The sequence below is a fragment of the Semicossyphus pulcher genome, unplaced genomic scaffold (genome assembly GCF_022749685.1).
Source record: "Semicossyphus pulcher isolate SPU_LCO1_2020_fin unplaced genomic scaffold, fSemPul1.0.p SCAF_19, whole genome shotgun sequence".
Lineage (NCBI taxonomy): Eukaryota > Metazoa > Chordata > Actinopteri > Labriformes > Labridae > Semicossyphus > Semicossyphus pulcher.
The window spans coordinates 13,489,176-13,510,801 of NW_027211692.1; the positions used below are offsets into that span (position 1 = coordinate 13,489,176).

The 21,626-nt window shown below is 41.0% G+C and overlaps 2 protein-coding genes across 2 annotated transcripts; both read right to left on the reverse strand.

Annotated features, from left to right (window-relative positions):
- Positions 1-4,381: 4,381 nt before the first annotated feature.
- LOC138597426 (amino acid transporter heavy chain SLC3A2) lies at positions 4,382-8,105 on the reverse strand. The gene is made up of 10 exons (XM_069669024.1): positions 8,100-8,105; positions 7,451-7,835; positions 6,433-6,597; positions 6,256-6,356; positions 6,098-6,175; positions 5,966-6,021; positions 5,702-5,882; positions 5,024-5,131; positions 4,877-4,939; positions 4,382-4,777 (listed from the first exon to the last, which is right to left on the reverse strand). Exons 1-10 carry the CDS (start codon positions 8,103-8,105, stop codon positions 4,382-4,384), a joined length of 1,539 nt encoding a protein of 512 aa, XP_069525125.1.
- A 2,743-nt stretch (positions 8,106-10,848) lies between these two features.
- Positions 10,849-17,294, reverse strand: ppm1na (protein phosphatase, Mg2+/Mn2+ dependent, 1Na (putative)). The gene is made up of 7 exons (XM_069668644.1): positions 17,274-17,294; positions 16,635-17,118; positions 15,447-16,018; positions 12,736-12,853; positions 12,515-12,629; positions 12,351-12,414; positions 10,849-10,958 (listed from the first exon to the last, which is right to left on the reverse strand). Exons 2-7 carry the CDS (start codon positions 17,038-17,040, stop codon positions 10,926-10,928), a joined length of 1,308 nt encoding a protein of 435 aa, XP_069524745.1. The 5' UTR covers positions 17,041-17,118; positions 17,274-17,294; the 3' UTR covers positions 10,849-10,925.
- Between the last annotated feature and the right edge of the window lie 4,332 nt (positions 17,295-21,626).

The window sequence follows — 21,626 nt, forward strand, 5'->3', positions numbered from 1 at the left end:
ACCGTGGACTCTCTATACATGTTAATGTAGCCATTAGGAGAAGTCAAAAGCTATATTCATGAGTGGATAAGGAAAGAAGTGTCATTGTGACAATCTAAATATGATCCAGTATTTGATGTTTTGGATTAAATTGAAAGTAGTCAAAATAAACAGTAATTCATGTGTTTGGTTATTGAGCTACTTTGGATTACTACTACTGTAGACTACTATGCTACTCTAGATTGTGATACTTGTTTTAGAGAGATTTGGGATTCTTGATACTACTAGATCAGGGAGAGCTACGTTCCTGCATGTTTTAGGTTTTTCTGTACTTGAACACAGCTGATTTGAATGATCTGCTCGTTATCAACTGAAGCTTCTCAGGGGATTGATAATGAGCAAAACATTCGAATCAGGTGTGGAGCACGGAGAAACCTAAAACATGCAGGAAGGTAGCTCTCCAGGGGTCCGTTTCACAAAGCAGGTTTATTGAAAACTCTGAGTCTGTTAACCCTGAAATGAGGGAAACTCTGAGTTTTCCGTTTCACAAAGGGAGGTAACTTAAGCTCTCGGTCAGTTACCGTAGTAACAGACTCTATGAACCTAACCTGGTCGCGAGCAGGTTTTCTTCAGGAAACTCAGAGTTTCGCTCTGTCTCCTCCCTCTAGTCTCTTATATTCTATCAATTCGACTTCCTCATTCACTCAGCCCGTCTCACGCGTGTGTTTGAGCGCTTACCGAATTAAAAGAAGAAACGTTGCGTCTCTGTGCTGCTCTGACCGCATTGCAAAAGTCTTTTATAATTATGATACAAAAAATCAAAAGACAAATCTGTGTCAAAGTCATCATTTTTAGATTTTCCACCACCACTGCCGAGAGCACTCAAATAAGACGCCGTAAGTTATTGGATTTGCTTTTATTTATTTAAACAAACACATTCAGTTTAATCAACATAAATTATAATGCATGTGAAGTCAGCATCATGTTAGGGATAAAGCTAATGCACATTAAAACAGCCACTGAATGATATTTCATTAGTTTAATATTTAAAATATGATTGAAGTGCTTCCATGTATGTTTTTTTCTCCCGCTGCATTGCTCCTAAATTAATATAAATTTTAGCTTCCGGTCGTGATTAAGTATTAAATAAATAGACCAGTTTAAACTTGCGCATTTACTCGAGCAGCAGTTTGTTCCCACGCCGCTTCTCTCTCTTTTGCAGCTGCAGCCGTGTTACTTTATTTTTCTAAAAACATGCTCGTATTCGCTGAACGTCCGCATGAGGATTTCGAGCTCCACTGGTGTGACGTAGGAGGACCTCTTTTTGTGTACCGTTGCCATGGTGAATCGTGGTGTCGGGGCTCCATTAATGCTGACTTTTTGCAGTCAGTGTGCACGCACTTAACTCCGGGTGAACCTACTCAGAGTTGATTGAACTAACTCTGATCAGCTGTTCTGGAACCGAAAACTCAGAGTTTCCTATCTCAGAGTAGATCGACTCAGAGTTCAGGGTTAGACTCAGAGTTTGTTGAACCTGCTTTGTGAAACGGACCCCAGGAGCAGGATTGGGCACCCCTGTACTACAACCCCTGGCAAAAATTATGGAATCACCAGTCTCGGAGGATGTTCATTCAGTTGTTTAATTTTGTAGAAAAAAAGCAGATCACAGACATGACACAAAACTAAAGTCATTTCAAATGGCAACTCTCTGGCTTTAAGAAACACTAAAAGAAATCAAGAAAAAAAAATGCGGTAGTCAGTAACAGTTACTTCTTTAGACCAAGCAGAGGGAAAAAATTATGGAATCACTCAATTCTGAGGAAAAAATTATGGAATCACCCTGTAAATTTCCATTCCCAAAACTAACACCTGCATCAGATTAGATCTGCTCATTAGTCTGCAGTTAAACAGGAGTGATCACACCTTGGAGAGCTGTTGCACCAAGTGGACTGACATGAATCATGGCTCCAACACAAGAGATGTCAATTGAAACAAAGGAGAGGATTATCAAACTTCTTAAAGAAGGTAAATCATCACGCAATGTTGCAAAAGATGTTGGTTGTTCACAGTCAGCTGTGTCTAAAATCTGGACCAAGTACAAACAACATGGGAAGGTTGTTAAAGGCAAGCATACTGGTAGACCAAGGAAGACATCAAAGCATCAAGACAGAAAACTTAAAGCAATATGTCTTGAAAACAGAAAATGCACAGAAAAACAAATGAGGAACAAATGGGAGGAAACTGGAGTCAACGTCTGTGACCGAACTGTAAGAAACCGCCTAAAGGAAATGGGATTTACATACAGGAAAGCTAAACGAAAGCCATCATTAACACCTAAACAGGAAAAAACAAGGTTACAATGGGCTAAGGAAAGGCAATTGTGGACTGTGGATGACTGGATGAAAGTCATATTCAGTGATGAATCGCGAATCTGCATTGGGCAAGGTGATGATGCTGGAACTTTTGTCTGGTGCCGTTCCAATGAGATTTATGAAGACGACTGCCTGAAGAAAACATGCAAATTTCCACAGTCATTGATGATATGGGGCTGCATGTCAGGTAAAGGCACTGGGGAGATGGCTGTCATTACATCTTCAATAAATGCACAAGTTTACGTTGACATTTTGGACACTTTTCTTATCCCATCAATTGAAAGGGCGTTTGGGGATGATGAAATCATTTTTCAGGATGATAATGCATCTTGCCATAGAGCAAAAACTGTGAAAACATTCATTGAAGAAAGACACATAAGGTCAATGTCATGGCCTGCAAATAGTCCGGATCTCAATCCAATTGAAAATCTGTGGTGGAAGTTGAAGAAAATGGTCCATGACAAGGCACCAACCTGCAAAGCTGATCTGGCAAAAGCAATCAGAGAAAGTTGGAGCCAGATTGATGAAGAGAACTGTTTGTCACTCATTAAGTCAATGCCTCTGAGACTGCGAGCTGTTATAAAAGCCAGAGGTGGTGCAACAAAGTACTAGTGGTGTGTTGAAGTGTTCTTTTGTTGTTTTTTTTTCATGATTCCATAATTTTTTCCTCAGAATTGAGTGATTCCATAATTTTTTCCCTCTGCTTGGTCTAAAGAAGTAACTGTTACTGACTACCGCATTTTTTTTTCTTGATTTCTTTTAGTGTTTCTTAAAGCCAGAGAGTTGCCATTTGAAATGACTTTAGTTTTGTGTCATGTCTGTGATCTGCTTTTTTTTCTACAAAATTAAACAACTGAATGAACATCCTCCGAGACTGGTGATTCCGTAATTTTTGCCAGGGGTTGTAGATTGTGTGTGCTTACTTTTGTATTAGCCATAAGGATGATATTTAGCAAGAAATAGAAAGATCTTGTTTTTCCGGACCAATTGTTTTTGTTCATGAATAATTGTACCTTTGACCGTTCGCTTTGAATTTTAATTTCATTTGACTGCACAAAACCACAAAATGTTGTCAGAGGTTCCATAAAAATAGAATTTACAGAATGTGAGTCTCTAAATGGTGACAGATGTATGATTCACAGTAACAGAGAGCTGCAGTGCTAAATATTTACATTTGAAAGTGCTAGCTTATGTGGGAATTGGACTTGCAACATAAACAAAACTGAAATCAAGAGCTGATGAGCTTACTGAAAACTCTAATTTTCATATGTTCTAACATCAGTTTGTCATCCTGATTTAGGTCAATATTGACCAAAGTTAGACTCAGTGTGTTGGCTGGTCGTGCAGCACCCCTATGTGGTAAATATGTGCACTCTACATCTGGATGTGCATTTTAAAGTCAGTTTACCCTCAAGCAACCGCTGTTCAGTGACAGAACAGTGATACAAAGGATATAGATAATATGCAGAGTATCAATACAAGCAAAGCTTCATCTGCTTCCCATGCACAAGTTGCTCAAAAAATGTCCCTCAGGGCTCAATGAATCAGAATTCACATGTAGGTGTGTACCGCGGCTCACATTGTGGTTTGTTTCAGCAGATCAGACGAATGATTAATGGCAACACAACTGCAGCTGAGCTAACACATGTTCAGAAGAATTACGTCAGAAATTAACCATAAAATTTCAAAACTATTTGTCTGAGAAAAAAACATTCACAGCATTGGTTTTTTTTTTTGCTCTAAAACTGACTCATTTTGCCAGGAAACCAAACCAAAGAAAAATGACTTGTATACAGAACAATGGCTGAAACTCCTTTCAAAATGGGTTTTATCAGATTGTCCCGACATGATTTATACAAAAGGTTAACTATAAGAAGACATGCCTGGTGTACTCACCTATGAATATGCACAATATACTGACAGCAAATGATGTGACACAGAACAACTATTTTATTTTCAGTGACCTCTGAGCACATGCCTTCAGACCTATAAAAACAGCTGTGCCAGACATTTCTTTCTGTGAGGACAAACTAGGAGTAGCTTCCTGCCTCAAACAGTTTAATGACGATGGCTTCACGAGGCTGCATTTCCAGTGTGTCCAGAGCCGTCGTCCCCAAACGGTCCATTCCTGTGCTGGTCACAAACACTCCGGCTTTGGGCAGACTCGGGGCCCAGGCGGGATCCAGGGCGTGAGGCTCAGGCCCGACGTTGAGCAGGACGAGGAAGTGGACGCAACCCCAGGAGCGCAAGAAGGCCAGGATCGGGGGAGAAGGAGGAGAGTCAGGGGTGGAGGAGGAGGATGCGTTGGCGGAGGAGTTGAAGGGGAGGAAAGTGAAGCTGCCGAAGAGAAGAGCTTCTTCTCTGGCTCTGGAGCGACTGAGGGAGGTGAAGAGAGCTACGGCTAAACGCTTCTTCTTCTCCTTGTCCTGAGGAAAGGAGGGTAGAAACAAGTGCAGGACAGTTAAACAACATGATTTCAAAAGATGGGACTCATATCTAGAGGGACAGCTGGCTCGGATTCTTACTGTAGGACTGTCTGATGGTGTGTTCGCCTCGCCAGGTGACGTGCTGACTCTCAGAGACACATTCTGTAAGGAAGAAAACATTTTTTTGGCAATGTCAACTTTTAAAACCGATAACTAATGGACTCCAACACTGAAGCAAGAATTCACCTTTCTTTGGTCGAGCTCTTCATCATACTGGACTGCAGGCGATCCGGGCAGTGTCATCATCAGCACCAGGAGTAATTTCTTCAAGTCAGGAGACGCTTTACCTCCAACCTGCGGAAAAACAATACAGTACTTCATTAACACCCTCACAAAAACTAAAGGGCTATAAAACACATATTTACCAAATGTCTTATGCTTTTTAATTACAGCTGAAAGAATTAGTTAAAATGAGCGGTTGAATATTTTGTGTATTTGTTAACCTCAAGCCAAAAACCAACTTCATTCTTGTGAAAGTTTGTTATGACCTCAGAATGGAGAAATTTTTACTCGGTTCGTCATAGTGTATGTTAGTCAATGTCTGCGGATCTTTGCAAGGTTATCTGCGAAAACGAGATATCTAAATAGTCACATTTGACCTTTGAAATATTGAAACCATTTCTCATTTTTCTCCAGATTTTTTAGGCAAATAGGTGAAAAAATGTTTACAAGTCACAGGGATGTAGTTGGAAAAAAGACTTAATATCCATGTTCATTCAAATATATACCTTACAAAATGTAATATTTATGTTTATGTGAAGCTGACTTGAAGCTTACCAATTGTTACAAATCACCACTTTGCCACTAAAATATAGAAAAGCAATGGTTAATTTAAAAATGTTAACTGTTGCATTTGTGCCTTACTGTCCAGCTGGGCCATATATCTTCTTCTCTTGATTGCAGGTGCTTCTCTATAGCTTCAGCGACTTCCTCTGAAGGCAGGAGGTCATTTGAAGAAGGCAGAATTGACCTCAGGACCACATCCACTAGTGTAGAGTTGTTTAGAGGAGGTAGAACATCTCTTGTCTGTTTTACCACCACAATCCTGAAGAGACAGATGAGCACACTTTGACACTGAAGCCTCGTTATATTATTAAAAAAGACATCAATCTACATCTACAAAGATACCTTTCCTCCTCTGGACTGTTGAACTCTTTAAAGACACCTCTCCATTCCAGCAACGTCTGAAATGTAAATATTTTATGAGATTGTGAAAACTCTGCTTGTTAAAATACTTAAAAATATTGAGTATCAGTTTACCTTTTCTGAATACGCTGCATCCGTGTCACAGATTGCGAAGCCTGCCACACCCTGCTGCAACCAGAACCGCAGTCCATTCTGTGGAAAGTCTCACATTTTAGGAAAACAAGCAGCACTGATAACACATTTACTGGCATGAGTAGAGAGCAGGTTCTTACATGTTCTGTGTCTGATATGTTTGACGGTCTGTTTGTGTTTTCTGCTACATTCTGATGTCCCGTTGGATCCACTTCACAAAAGTCTAACACCACTTTCAGACCTGTAGGACCAAGGAAAAACCTTATTGAGTATTCATCTACCTCTGCAGACTGTCTGAATAATATTATAGTTATTACCTGCTTTGTTGCTCTCTGCGATCAGATGCTGGATCTGAGGCAAAGTCCCAAGGCTTGCACCAGCTGCAGTGAGGTTTAAAGGAGGTTCCTCCTTATCAAACAGTCCCTCCAGAATAAGAGCCCCTATACCCAGGGACTTGATGTAGGGAATCTGCTCACACAAGGCTTAGGAAAGGTAAGCATTAGAATAAGTCGGTGACATCAATCAGCATCAGTCATTATGTTCAAATTGCTCATTTCCTAACTTTATTTGTGCCTATTTTTACTGTTTAAGGTGTTTAGTGCATTCCATTATAATTACTTTTTATACTTTGTTTTGATTGTGATGGATGGTCATAATATAGTATTTAAGTTTCAAAGCTAAACTGTTGATGAACCTCTTTCAGTTGCACAATTTCCCTTCTTGGGGTGAAAAACAAGTTTGTTATCTAATATCCCAGAGAAGGTAAAATACCAGAGCTTTCTCAGGCCCTATTTTAGTCGGTTGCAACATGTTTTAATCCAGTGTTGCACAGTCAATTTAGTAAGAGATAAAGTATCTGGCCTGATGAAAGAGACATGAGTCTCAACTATTCTGTGCACAGTATGCAGACTGATGCAAAGATGAGAGTCCGACTTTGTTCAGGATAAGATAGCTGTTGTGGTCAGACTTAATGCTCTCATACTGTGTCAACATAACTTTGATAACCGTCAGCCATCTGGTTTTCACAGAAAAAACTTAATTCCCCCTCAGATCTTTAGGGACCTGCTCAAAGCTCACTGTATGTTGACCTTTATGAGCTAATTTACTTGAAGTTTTGTTTGGAAACTGTCCTTCTCAAGGTGATTATAGCCTTAAAGTAAGGTTTACTTTATCACTTGATACTGAAGGCCTGTCGTATCCAGTAGCTTGGATGTTTTTTTTTCTATTAACTCGGTAAATAAATTAAAAAAATTTTTTTTACAGAACCTATTGTATATGCACTGCAACATGTTGAAATCCTAGTGAAATCTTTTTATGATACAGAAAATTCCTCACCATTGATGCCCTCTGACCCGTCGGTCTGCTTCTCCATGAACAGGTCAGGCTGCAGCTGGTAGAACAGAGACTTCTGCCACCACCTGAGCTCTGTGGCCACCGGCCGGGGACTCATCACTATAATGGCAATGGAGATGCCGAGCATGGCCACCCAGGTCAGCCAGAACAGCAGCACCAGGTAACAGCGCGCTTTCCTCCAGCCCGGACCCCCCGCCGCCACCTCCAGCTCCTCCTTAGACATGGGCTGCCACCGCTGGAACGGTTCCGGTGCGTCTTCCGGGATGAGAAGCGGAGCAGATTCCGAGGCGCCCACACTGCCCGTCAGCCCGGGGCCTTGCACGCTGCCGTACCCGGTGTCTCCTGCGTTCAGCGGCATCCTGCCCGGCTACAGGTGGGTGACATCAAGTTAGTATAAGGGAAGTTAGTTACAGTTTGGTTAGCATGCAGACGCTGTAGCTCTCATTAATTAGCCAACTGTTTCTGCTGGACATGTTTGTTTAGTCTGTTTCCGTACCGTGTTACCTGTCTCCTCAGCAGACTTTTGTTCCATATGAAACGAAGGAGGACTACAGTAAATAAACTATATTAACACAGGAAAAAACGAAATTTAACGTTTCTACACCAAAGTGCTCAGACACTCGTGCCCCACTGCCATGGCTAGCACCCAACTTTGCCTGGCTACAATGCTAACTGTTTCACACAGGTGTTTCACTTACTTAATTAGCCTCTGGTCACGTGGCACACAGGCCCTCACTGGCATCTGATTGCCAATCCCTTTGCCCCCTCTCTCATCACTTTATCAAACGCCCTTATCTGTTGTCCCAATAAGCAGTCTCTCAATAAAACACTATGGGTTTTGGAAGAGACCAACACGTTTACTCATTCTTATGTTATTTTTTAATTTTAATTAATTTTATTTGTGATTGTTTTAGTTATTTTGCAAGGCTATCAGAGGGAAAAGCATACACATGGACAGTTGCTAAGGCAGACTGAGCATTCATTTTATAAATAAATGACAACAAATGAACCCCTGATTTAACTTAAAAAATAAGGAAAAAAATGGAGCTTAAATTTAACTTATATTCCCTTTGATCACATCTGACTTGTTGATCCTTGACTCCTCTCTTTCTTCATATTTATTGTATTTTATAATAAATCACTGAGGTTGTAACCTTCTTGTACTGTAGGCTACAAAATAAAATATATATCTATTAGGTTTACACACCCCTTCTAAGAATGCATTGGTATTTCTTTAAGTTCCTTTGAAAAGTTGACATTTTGCAGATACAGGCTTTACCGGACAGCAGCTGCTGCTTTAGGGGCCCTCAGGTGGCCATTACACTGTAAACAGCGGCTTAGTTCACCAGTACTTGTTTGCACTGTGAGAGGAATCTGAGCGACCGGAGGAAACACTCGCCAACTTAAATAAATACCACTCAAACGCAGTCCTTACTCACATGTTTCTTGCCTTTCCCCTCAGGTTGTTTTTTCTTCTTTTTTCACCTCTTGGTTCCTCTTGATCTTTGTCCACAACTGGTCCAAGCTGAGCTTTGCCGTCCTGCAATGACTTGAATATTTCAGGGTTCTGACTTGTCAGGAGTGAGGAGGTGAGAAGGACGCTTTGTCCAATACAAGCTCTGCTCAGTCAATTAATACAGAGGTGCCGAGCCTCGCCACACCCTCGCAATACATTCTGAAGAACCCATGACTGCTGAAGAGAGCCACCTAAAGCCCCTCACGTTGTAGTCACTGCACTTAGACTTGACCTACCCTGCTGTCGTTTTTGTTAATATTGACGCTGTAGATAGGCTTAAGGTAGAAAATGTCTTAAGCAAAATTATATATTTGGCAAACACTTAATTGTAAATCTTTGTCTTGTCGGGAAAAAAAAAAGACATCAACTTTATTGAAACTGGAAAAAAAGTAACTATTTTGATAATTGGTTTATCATTTAAGTATTTTTTTATGCGAAAAATGCCAAATATCACCTTCCATAAAAGTGATCATTTGCAGGGGGATTACATGGTCTAATAACTAGACATGGTTTAAAATGGATTGTTGAAACCGTTTATGTGGGTTTTTTTCCCCTAATTTGTGACATTTTAAAGCCAAAAAACTACGGAGGCCCTGAAAGTCAAAACTCGATGACATTTCAGAAAACAAAATGGCATTTCACAAAATATTAAAAATTTCATGAAACAGAATGACACTGAAACAAAAACGTAATATGACAAAACAAAAATGAGATTTCAAAACACGACATGTTGATTTGTTTTGTGAAATGTATTTGTGTTTTTAGGATGTCTGTTTTTTGTGAAATGTTTTTAGAAAGTTTTTTGAAAAATTTGATGTTAAATGTTTTGTTTTGTGAATTGTTATTGTTTTTGTGAAATGATGTGGTTTGCCACTCAGGGCCACCATACAAACTATTAACTAAGATTTTAATCGACAACAACAACAGATTTATAAAAAAAATAAATAAATAAATAAAAATCTTTCTCAAACTTTTTAAAATTTCAAACCTCTATAAATACAAAAAAATATGTTTAAAATAAGTGTACTGATAATATTGTAAAATAAATAATGTGTCACAAAGCCGGTCACAACATAAACAAATACATTTTAAGCCACAAACGTATCTAAAATAGCTACTGTATAATTTTAGATCGATAATAATGGAACAAAGTTTACTATCAGTGAGCTAAATCAGGCTGTGCTAATCTGTTTCCAAAAAGACAACAACTTTTAAATAACACTGTGACGTCACACCTGACACATCCCCTCTAAAGAGCCATAAAGGTTCAGGTTTAATGAGGAATGTGTGCTAATTCTTAGGAACACCTCATCCTCTTTTCTGAGTATGGCCCTCCTCTCCACCTCTCTCCTGTGTTCTTTATCCTTTATCATGTCTCTCCCTCTGTCTTTCTTCTCTTATGGCACACGTTTATGTTCCTGCTATAACGAGTCACTGCTAACCGTGTCACCTTTGCTACCTGACAGCGCTGTGCAAAGTAATTATTTACCGAGGGATACGACATACTGCGCTCCCTCACCAGAGCCTCTGATATGCTTGTAGCCCATGTGTGGAGAACATAAATTGTGTGTGTGTGTGTGTGTCTCTGTGTGTGCGTGTGATCGATTGCTTTAGAATAAGGAGTGTCGGATCATTTGTTTTCTGTATGTGCAGTTTGCTTATAATGTCAGCTACACACTAATGTAAAATGAGCTGCCTTATATAAGCATCTCGCATGTGCAGATGATGTATCAAACAGAGTCCCAAGGCACTGTATACAGCGCTTATATTACAAGAATACAACACAGTCTGATTTAAACTTTAATCGACCGGAAAGCAAAAGCTCAAAGAGAATCTGTTACAGAAAGACTCGTCGATAGTTTATTGCTCAAGTTTCTTGTTGAAGCTGGTCTCCATGGAGATGGTGAGGAAGCTGATGATTCTGTTTCCAATTTGATAGCTTTAGTTTGAGTCCTCCTCCGATCCTTCAATGTCCTGAAATGCCACAAAACAACATTTGTAACCTTTAAATTAATAATAGAATCAACTTAATTGTAAGAGCAACAGGCACTTTACGTCATTGAATATACAGGGAAATGTTTGTATAGCTATATTAGTTCTATTGCTTTAAAGTAGCAATCTCAAAGATTTTAATGTTTGTGCTCTTGAGCACCTCCCACTGACAATAGACAATATGAGAGCACCTGTCCCAATTTAACCAGGCGTCTACGGCTGGCTCCCTTTGTCATGGTTCTAGCTCTTGATATTCCTTGCTTTCGTTTGACTTAATCTGAGTGTCGAATTTGTTTCTTTTTCTTTGGATTTTCACTTATTTTGTAGTTGTATCTGTAGTCATCCATCTTTTCTTTGTTTGTTCAGCCATAGTAGATTACTGTTTACTCGCAATGCTTCCAGAAAAAGGAAGTGCAGCCACTTAGCTCGGCCTACACTGTCTGACAGACCAACCACTGCTGGGTGATGGTGATTTTTTCCGTGAATGTCGCCACACAGCCAGTCCATAAAAAAATGTATACTGCAAATGCAAAGGCTTTCATCAGTGGACCATAGGCTTAATCACCATTGTGTTAACTCATTCAGCGAAAGATAGTGACTGTTTTTTGACGGTTATGAAACAGACTGAAATTTATTCTGATGACCCTTTACCTACCAAAGCAAACCAGACCATCAGGAAGAAGATTATGATTATTTCTACAGTTACTTTTAATGCCTGAAACTTCTGGCAGGGGGTAGGTGTCAGAGGAAGCAATTAACTGTACGCTGCCTTTGTTTACATTTTCCAGGGCAGAAATTTAAAATGAGTGACACATATGACTTAAAGAAAGCAGGATGAGATTTTTTGTTTAAAACCTACAAAATCAGCAAAGAGATAAGCAGGGCGGCCTCGTCCACAGGGGGTGCCAAAATCAACACAAACTGAAAGTTCCTCACAGGAGCTTTAAAATACATTTATTTAAATGAAAAAGTTTGAGATTGTTACTTTAAATGTTCATGTAAATGAGGCATATAATAATTGCTATTATTCCCATGGCCACAAAGATTGATACTTTCATAATCAACTATGCTGTTGATATTTTTTTGTAATTAATTGATTAGTATGGGTTTTTTTTTAAAGGGTTTTTAAATGTAAGTTAAACAAAATAAGACATTGTTAAGTAGATTTTTCTCTGTATTTGATGCTTATTAGACCAAAATGATTTGTGATTTATGTGAAACATTAATCAGCTGAATAATCAATAATTAAATAATCATTAAATGCAGTCCTGGGAAAACTGGGAATGAGGCATATATTTTTGAGATGGTTATATTTTGAATCAGCCTTCATCTAATGACATCCAAGTGTAGTGTCATGTGACTTGTGTGTCTTACCATGGGCTCCTGAGATCTGAGAGCCATGACGTGTTTCTGATAAGCAGAGATGATACAGTCCCGCCTGCAAAGACAGAAACAGTGGTGTTTGTGTCAAAAGGATTTCTGTTTACATTCCCTAAATATTCTCTTGTTCTTCGGTGGAGTTATTTGCTCGGACTCACTTGCTGGTGATGCCTCCTCCTGGTGGCAGCCCTGGCATCTCTTCTGCAGCCAGGAATTTGATCACGTACAAAAGGTCAGGGTCCTCATCTCTGGACCGCATCATCTGGATGATCTCTGTGAAGGGAGAAAGTCAGAACATTAAGGTTAGAAAACAGTACGCTAAGAGTAGTTTAAAGACTAGATTGTTGGGCTTTGAAGAGACTCTTAAGCAGCCAATCACCTTCCACTTTCATATCAATCTGCTGCTCCATCTTTGCCTCCTGCTGCAGTGCCTCCTGAGACACCTGGGGGGCGCCGGGGAAGCAGACAATGATGACGCTGATGTTATCCAAGCTGCCCTGCAGGTGGAGACAGAGCGCATAATCATCAGTGAAGCACTATGGTGGAAGGTAGTTTAGTGCTTTATATTTTAAGGTACTTTCACTTTATTTGAGTATTTATGTTTTATGCTAATATATACTTAAATACTTTCAGAAGAGAATTTTTAATTCACCACATTCGTTTGCCAGCTAATTTTACGGATTATGAAGAGTAATCCTGCACTATAGATAAATTACATACCAGTATTAGATGATATTATTGGGTTAGAATTGCTCATTCATCATACAAGCAACAATTCTAACAAAATAAACTCTAGCATGGGGACCTCCTGCCTGCATAACTACCGTTTTTGCTTCAGATGCTTAAAGTATATTTTACTGATAACACTTCTTGAGAATTTAAAGTGCAGTACTTGCAACGGAGTATATTCATACTGTACTTGTACTTTTACTTCAGTAAAGAATCCTAGTACTTCTTTCATCCCTTAAAATTCTGTGAAATATGTAAAGAAAATAGAAAATATCAGTGGACTGAGGTCTGAGCCAAATATAATTGTATATATATTGGTTTGAAAAAGATATTTACTTAATATTATTTCTCTGTTTTTTTGCGGAAAAAACATGATATTCCGCATTCAGAATCATCTCTGGCTTGAAAAAAAGAACCAGTGAAAAGAGATAGATGAATGAATGAATTGGTCATGCCGACGTACATAGATTTATACCAATGGGTGTGCCGATAAGTAACGTAATAGTGCAGTGGAAAAATAATTGTTGATGTTTAAAAAAATACTGCTGTGTAGTATTTTGTTATTATTTTTTCATCCTTCATTTTAATATGAGTATTCACTTCAAAACGCAGTATCAGCCAGGCGACATTCTAAAGTCTCTGCAGTTTTCAGACCATCAGCCTGTTGGTTATGACATCAGATATGACAGCGAGCAGTGAGGCTCAGCGTGTACTGGAACATGCAGTCTTTCAACAGTAAGCCCTTTTAGGTGAAATAAATAGCAGCACGTCTTGGCCAGGATAAAGCCTCTGAGCCGGTATGTATGGAGTGGTAACACTGGGCTGCCGTCAACAGACTCACATCCAGTGTTAATCCGAGCTATATGTAGCATTTCTCCCCTCCGATCCCATAGCCCTGCATGCCTTAATGCAGCTATTTATAGGGCAAGTTCGTCACTGTTTAAACAGGCAGTACTAACGAGCATTAGGACGACCTGCAGGAGAAATCTACTTACATAACGTGACTGTAATTCCTCCTCACAGAGACCCTACCCACAGTTTACACCTGCCAGCAACACTCACTTAACGTAAGGCTTCCCATTCATAAATCCACCTGCTGTAACACTGTGTGTCCTGGAATAACCCCGGAGGCTTGTTAGGGGTGATAATACAACATGTACAAATGGTAAAAAAAAGACCCTTGGTGGAGAAATGATTTGTGTATCTATCAAAATGTTTTCACAAAATAACCACAGGCCATTTCCCACTTTTTAGATATTCAGCATACGTACTTTTATGTGGTTTATTTAGGAAGCTCCTTTTTAGCACTATGATGTTCCCAGAGCAGCTTCATTCAGCCTGTTGGCACCAGTGTCAAGTATCAAGACTGAGTATGTTGGTGTTACTCCTTGAATTTTTTTCTGGGATGTTTTTTGACCAACTTAAATCATTTTATTTAGGTTAAGATTCTGGCCTGTGTTCAGGCAGCATTACATTTTGAGAACTCTAGATTCTTTTATTAAAGCGGTAATCTCGAAGATCTCAGTTCCCTTCTCTTTAGCAGCACCTCTGGCGATAAACGGTAATTGCGGGAGCACACTTCCCAGATATCCAAACAGTGTTGCATGTGTGACGTCCACGGTTGGCTCCGGTTGTAACTCTTGATTTTCCTCGCTGACGGTCGCTTTCCTTTTTAGACTGTTTGCCTTCATCTGAGCGTCAAATTAGTTTCTTTTTCTTTGGATTTTCACTTATTTTTTAATGCAAAGGCTTTCATCAGTGGGCCGTAGGCTCAATCAACATTGTGTTACCTCATTTGGCGATAGAATAGAATTATTACTATAACTTTTAAAAGGGGTTTTGCTGAAAGACATGTGGATGTCATTTAGTGTTTGTACTGGAGCTTTTCATTGTATCACGAGATCTTCCTCTGCAGATTGATTATGCCGAGTTGTCTTGGTATTCTAAAAGTTTTAATTTTACTAAAGATACTTTTTTCATGTTGGTTTAACAAATTATAGGCGATTAAAAGTTGACCAGTTGATGACGAAATAATCTCACCACACGGTCGGTTCAGTAGCTTCCTGGGGACTTTTGGTTGTATTGGTTGTTTGATTTCTACTATTGAAAGCTCACTCAGCTGTTAAATGGACCTTGAAACTCAGGTATCAAATTAGAAGCATTGGCATTACACTCCGTTTGTCATCCCAGTGATTCTTCTCCCTGGTGCAATGTTGGAAAATTACTTCTTACTGATTCTTTTTCAATCATGAACCACACATGTGTTTCAATGTATCAGTCGGTATCTTAATCTTTCATCAAAGGCTTTCACTTTCTTATTTTTTCATGAAACTTGTTCGTATTCTGTCGTGGACTCCTCACCTTATAGAGACAGAGGTCAATGACCTGGGTGCAGATCTCTCTCAGGTCATCGCACACCTGCAGACGGCTGCGCACAAAGGCACACAGTTCCTCATTTCCGATGGCGTCCCAAACGCCGTCACATGCCAGAATGAGGAACTCATCATCGGACCTCCTCTCCATCTCGTACACCTCGGGCTCCGGCGACACCAGCTGCTCCGTCTGCGGCCTCCAATCCACCTCCTTGAAGTCAAAGTCCCCCAGCGCTCTGGAAACGGCCAGCGAGCCGTTGACTCTCTGCAGGGTCACGGAGCCTCCAGCATTCTGGATGCGCTCCTTTTCTCTGGGGTTGAACGGCTTGTGGTCCTCCGTGTAGAAGACCACCTGGCCGTTATTGCAGAGCAGGGTGCGTGAGTCCCCACAATTCACAAAGTAAATGTGGCGTGGTGAAATCATGACAGCTGCCGCGGTGGTGCCACTGCGGTCCCAGTTGTCCTGGCGAGCCAGTTTGTGCATGTGGCTATCAATGTCCAGGAAGGCTTCACGGATCCCCTCCTTCACCTGCTCAGGGTCCGCGCTGGCTTTGACCCCACCTGTGGATAATGAGGGGGCAACATTTGGTTTTTACACCATTCTGGATATTTTCTGGCACTAAAATAGGGGCACACATACATTGACCATGGTACCATAAAAATTGGGGTCTGTTTGTGTTGGATTTGTGAACTGTCAACATTTAACTGCAGACTGGAAGGTCAGAGTACCAAGATATCCACTACAACATGGCCAACACAATGGCACTGATTTTTTTTTAAGAGGCACAGATTAGATATACATTTTTGTTATATTTTAGTAGTACAGTATCTTAGTTATCCAAGGTAATCCCACCTTTAAACCTGAATTCTTTTGGTTCTTATAAATCTGCTATTAAGCAGCTACTTTCAAGGACTTTCAAGGTGTATCAAGCCTGAATCAAGTCTTCTTCCATGCTTAAAACCGTGTCATCAAAGTCCGTTATATAACGTTTATAACAGTTTAATAATCCTGTTGTGCAAAACTACTTAAGGCACTGTGAAACAAGGGCTTGACGTCATTAAATAATTGGGAGTCCATTCTGCCCTAACAAACAATTAAAAGGGTTTTCAGTGCCAGAGGAAGGGATTTGATTATCTTAATGAGATTCAAGTTGATAGTCCCTGATGAGTTCCGTACCTGTGGCCAGGATGTGATCCAGCAGGTTTCTGGAGCAGTACTGCGCCACTGTGGTGCCTGCGTGTCCATCAAAAACAGCAAAGTACCCCCACTCTGTCAGCTCTCCTCTCAGCTGGGGCATGCAGGCATGGGCATCCTCCATCTGAGCCCTCCAGCCCTGCATGCTCGCCACAGCATAGTTCAATCCTGACTGAGACCCCCCCTCCGACACATGCTTCTCCAGGATGGGGCGGTCCAGGTACGGGCTTGGCATCGAGTTGTCCTCATCAAAACCGTCCTCCTCCCCATGTTCTGTTTCCCTAGGCCCCCCTTTGAAGAAGAAGGTGACCACCTTCTCTGTTTCTTTGACCAGCTGGCGGAGGAAGGAGGGCACCTCCACGTTGCTGGCCCGCCTGGCCGTCCTCATCACTCCGCGGAGCCTGTTCTCGAGCTTCCTCTTTGGCCTGGCAGCAGCACGTCTCCTCCTGGTGCCCCTCCTCCGGCCCTGTGTTTTCCGCAGCAGGTCCAGCGCAACAGTTAAGTTGTGGCTCCCAAAGCAGATAAACAAAAAAGTAACCTCAAATAAGGATTATCCTCTTAAATTCAAAACTGAGTAGGTTTTCTGTTAAAAGTAATCAGGGCCATTTTTGTATGCCTTACCCTACAGGCAGAGTCTGAGAATCCTTCTTCTGTCCTCTTTATTTGACACCAAGACCATAGGGTGTCATCCTCCCTGTCACTGTCCGTTTCTGTGTCTGTCTCCCTCCTTCTCAGCTTTACCAGTCCGGTGTCAGCCCTGCAATTCTATTGGCCTATCTATTTTTGTTGATTTATCCCTCTGCTCTGCCTCCCTCCCTCTGTCTGTGTAATGCTGCTGGATAATCACCCACAAGACAGCCCACATGACCTGCGTCTGCACACATGCATGGATTATAAGCAAGGGATGCTGTAATCAGGGTTACATGTCTGAGATTATGTCTGAAACAAGAAACTTTGGTCTATTCTGAATGCAAAAATGAGCAAAATACTTTTTTAAGGATATATCGTGGTTAAATCTGAGCTAACTTTTGACTTTGGCAACAGCAGTTAACAAAACAATACAGCCCCAGGGTCCATTGAATTGCTTTTCTGGAGATTTCAATCATATCACTGGTTACAGTGCCCATTGTGACTGGTGTTCCCAAGGTCAAGAATAGTTGAAAGTCAACTTCCAAGCCAACATAGAAAATTTCAGCCCGGCTCAGCCTGGTGCCATGAGCCACCTCCCAGCGGGCCTACTACCCCCAGGGATAGGGTGGCGCATTACCAGCTGGATATAGTTGGTCTTACAACCATGCACAGGACTGGTTGTGGGACTAAACTTCTGGAGAATAGTTGGACTCTCTTCTTTAACAAATTGCCCAGGGTGAAAGGCATTGGGCAGGCATGGGGGTCCTCACAAGCCCCTGGCTTAGAGTCATTGTGTCAGAGTTCTCCCCAGGAAACAAGAGGGTCGCCTTTGTGCAACTGCGAGTTGCTAAGAGAAAGGCTCTGACTGTGGTTTGTGCTTATGAACCCTGTAGCAGTTCAGAGTGTGTGGCCTTATTGGAGTCCCAAGGCAGTGTCCTGAAAACGATTCCGTCTGGGACTGCATAGCTTAACGAACACTATGTTGAGCATAGGATGAATATTAAGTGTACCTGGAACCATAACCAAAAAAATAAATGATTGATTGTTATTGTATATTAAGATCTGTGGTCTTACGTCTTGGACACTCAAGTTAAGAGAGCATCAGAGCTGTCAACTGTTTACCAACTGGTAGTGAGCTGGATCGGACGATGTGGACATTTGTGCCTGTTGTTAGGGCAACCTAAGAACTTGTTGGCTGACACCAACGGTGAAGGAAGCTGCCAGGCTGAAGAAGGAGAGCTTTCTGGCTGGGTGGCTAGGGAGAAGTTCAGTAAGGCTATGGAGAAGGACTTTGTTTGGCCTTAAAGAACTAAACCATTAGACTCAGGAGGGGAATGAAATGGCTTAGATCAGGCTGTCATCAGCAGGGGAAGCGGCCTGAACTTGGGATATTGTTGAGCAGTGGAAAGAACACTCTGAGGAGCTCCTGAACCCAATCAACACGTCTTCTGATGAGGAGGCAGAGTCCAGAGATCCAGGGGAAGCCTTACCCACATGCTTGGCAGAGGTTACAGAGAAGCTCCTTAGTGGCTAGGCGCCAGGTGTAGATTCACCCTAAGTTGCTAAGGGCTCTGGACATTGTCAGGCTGTCATCAATGTTGCATGGAGGTCTGGGACAGTGCCTGTGGAATGGCAAACTGGGGTTATGGTTCCCATTTTCAAAAAAGGAGACCAAAGAGTGTGCTCCAGGTATAGGGGTATCACACTACTCAGCCTCCAGGGGAAAGTTTATTCCACGGGGCTGGAAAGGAGTCTTCGGCCTATCATAAAACTTCAGATACAGGGGGAACAATGTGGATTCTGTCCTGGCTATGGAACAGTGGCCAAACTCTTTGCCCTTGCAGAATTGCTGCGGGTAACTGCGGGAATATACAAGCCATCTGGTCCCTCTTTAACCAAAGTGAGAGCTGTGTCTGTATCCTCAGAACAAAGTCAAACACTTATCCCGTGGTTGATGACCTCAGCCACGGTTGTCCCTTGTCACTGATTCTGTTTGTGATTTCCATGGACAAGAACTGACCCGGGGGGAATGAGTTACTGTCTCAAGCAATGGAGTTTAGGTATCTTTGGGTCTTGTTCCTGAGTGAAGGTAAAATGGATTGTGAGATTGACAGACAGGTTGGTGCAGTGCCAGCAGTAATGCAGGCGTTGTACCGAACCGTCATGGTGATGAGGGAGCTGACCCGGAAGGCGAAGCTTTCGATTTGCCAATTGAGATTATTACGCCTTTTGTCTTCTATGTAAAACTCACAGAGACTGAATGTTGGGCCGAAGTCGTCCGCCTCAGTGTCATTGTAAACAGAGGAGCTAGCAGGGTGGCTCAGAGCCATGTGTGTATGTGAAGTACGTACTGTTTGCTTACACCTCGAGCACGCTTTGCTTCCACAACGCCAGAACGCTGTGTAAAAACACACACTGGGGCGGCTTTACGCCGGCGTTGCTTGGTCCAATGTAAAATGACAAAGGCAGCAGGACAATGGAGCTTTGTTAAGGTGCTGTGGCGGAACCGAAGTGTAAAAAGGGTTATGGTCAGCCTTCCCCATTTGACATTCACATTATTTTAAATGTTTGCATGTGCTTTCTGTTTAGGGCCAAATAACGCTTCATTATAATGTGAATATATTCACCTTTGCAATCTGTCCAGATTATTATTTTTTTTAAATTGAATGTGATACAAGACGGAATTAAGAACACTCATATGAATCCAAACTTTGAGGGAAATCTTTCTTAAGTTGTGTTATATGTCCACTCACCTCCTCAGACTACCTCTACCTTGTTCTATATGTGACTTGCTGATTTCATGTTGTTCCAGCACGACAGCTGTGCGTCTTAATCTCATTAACTGTGGGGTATTTTGGAGTTCCTGACCTGGTTCACACGTAGGCATCTAAGCAGGTCTAAAGCTTTTATCAGCTGAAGTTGGTCTCTGCGGTTAGTGTTTCAGGTGAAGCGTGTGTTTGTTTACCTTTTATTTATCCGGGTAAATACGAAGCACGGACACACAGTAAACAGGATAACATCAGAAGTGGGTTGCTCTTGGACTTGGACTTAATGTTACCTTTTAAACACGAGTATGCAATGGTTAAATTAGATGTGTTGTTTCTTACAATTAGGCCATGTTTTTCATGATCCCAGTAAGTTTCAGATTTTTTAAAATTATAAATCTTTTAACCTTGACCTTTAACCTTTATAAACACTTTGAATGAGTGTGTTACTGAAGAGTTATTAAAAATAAAACATCCATCAGCTTTCCAACAAATCAGATACAGTCATTCATTCCTCTAAAGTGGCAATGCATTGCCATCCACAGGACCACCATGCATCACTAATTTACTGTCTGTGACTATTATAACTCTCTCAACCTCTCTTACATAACTATGTTCCATTATTTTGTCAATTAAACAGATAAAAAAAACAAAGTGTATTTAGTGTAGGTCTTATTAATTCAACTTATGACTTGTAAAAAAAAAATCACTTTTTAGGTGGTCTTTCATATATAATATCATATGAGAGGGAGTGCTAATGACAGCCGTGCTGATATTCAGTACAACATCACGATCACTTATCTGTAGGTTCTAATTTGTGCTGTTGTGTCTGCTGTGTGATTCAGAGGTACCAGCTTGATTAATGTAGACATACACGCTCTGCTATAATGTTGATTAACAGTATTCAGGGCACCATGCTGAGGCAGAGGGATACACAGAGTGAAAAGTCCCAGTGATGTCGTTCTCTATATCATCACTCATGGAATGCCTCTTATCCAATCAGATTACTTGGTCGGAACTAACTGTTGTATAATTATGTATATTTCATCTTTATGTATATTTAGTTCTTTAATTCTTTATTTAGAATTAATTTTGAAGTGTAAATGTAAGCAAAGAGGACTTTTTCCATACTCTCTCTGCTCTTTTCCATTTATCATGATCCCTCAACAGTTACAGCTACACACTGCTGCCCCCTACTTTTCACTGTAGCACAGGCCTCTTTTTCCATTATAGAAAAGCTTTTAGTTAAGTCTTTATATTATTTATACTACGACTTACATGATCAGTTTCTCTTGTATTTTTTTGGGTCATGAATTGTGAAACACCAACATTTCATATATTTGAAATTGGGATATTATACAGATTATTAAAACATGGTAAAGCTGACAAACCTAACATACTGGTACGGACTAGACCTAACTGGAGATTCAGCCTGTCCTGCCCACTTTAGCTTTTGTATATGCTCTTGTAATTCATTATTAATGACTTCATACTCCCTCTCCTCCAGCCTGCCCCTATAGGATCCTGAGCTGAAATCACATGACGAGGGAGGAAGAGAGACGTGAATGGGAGACGACAA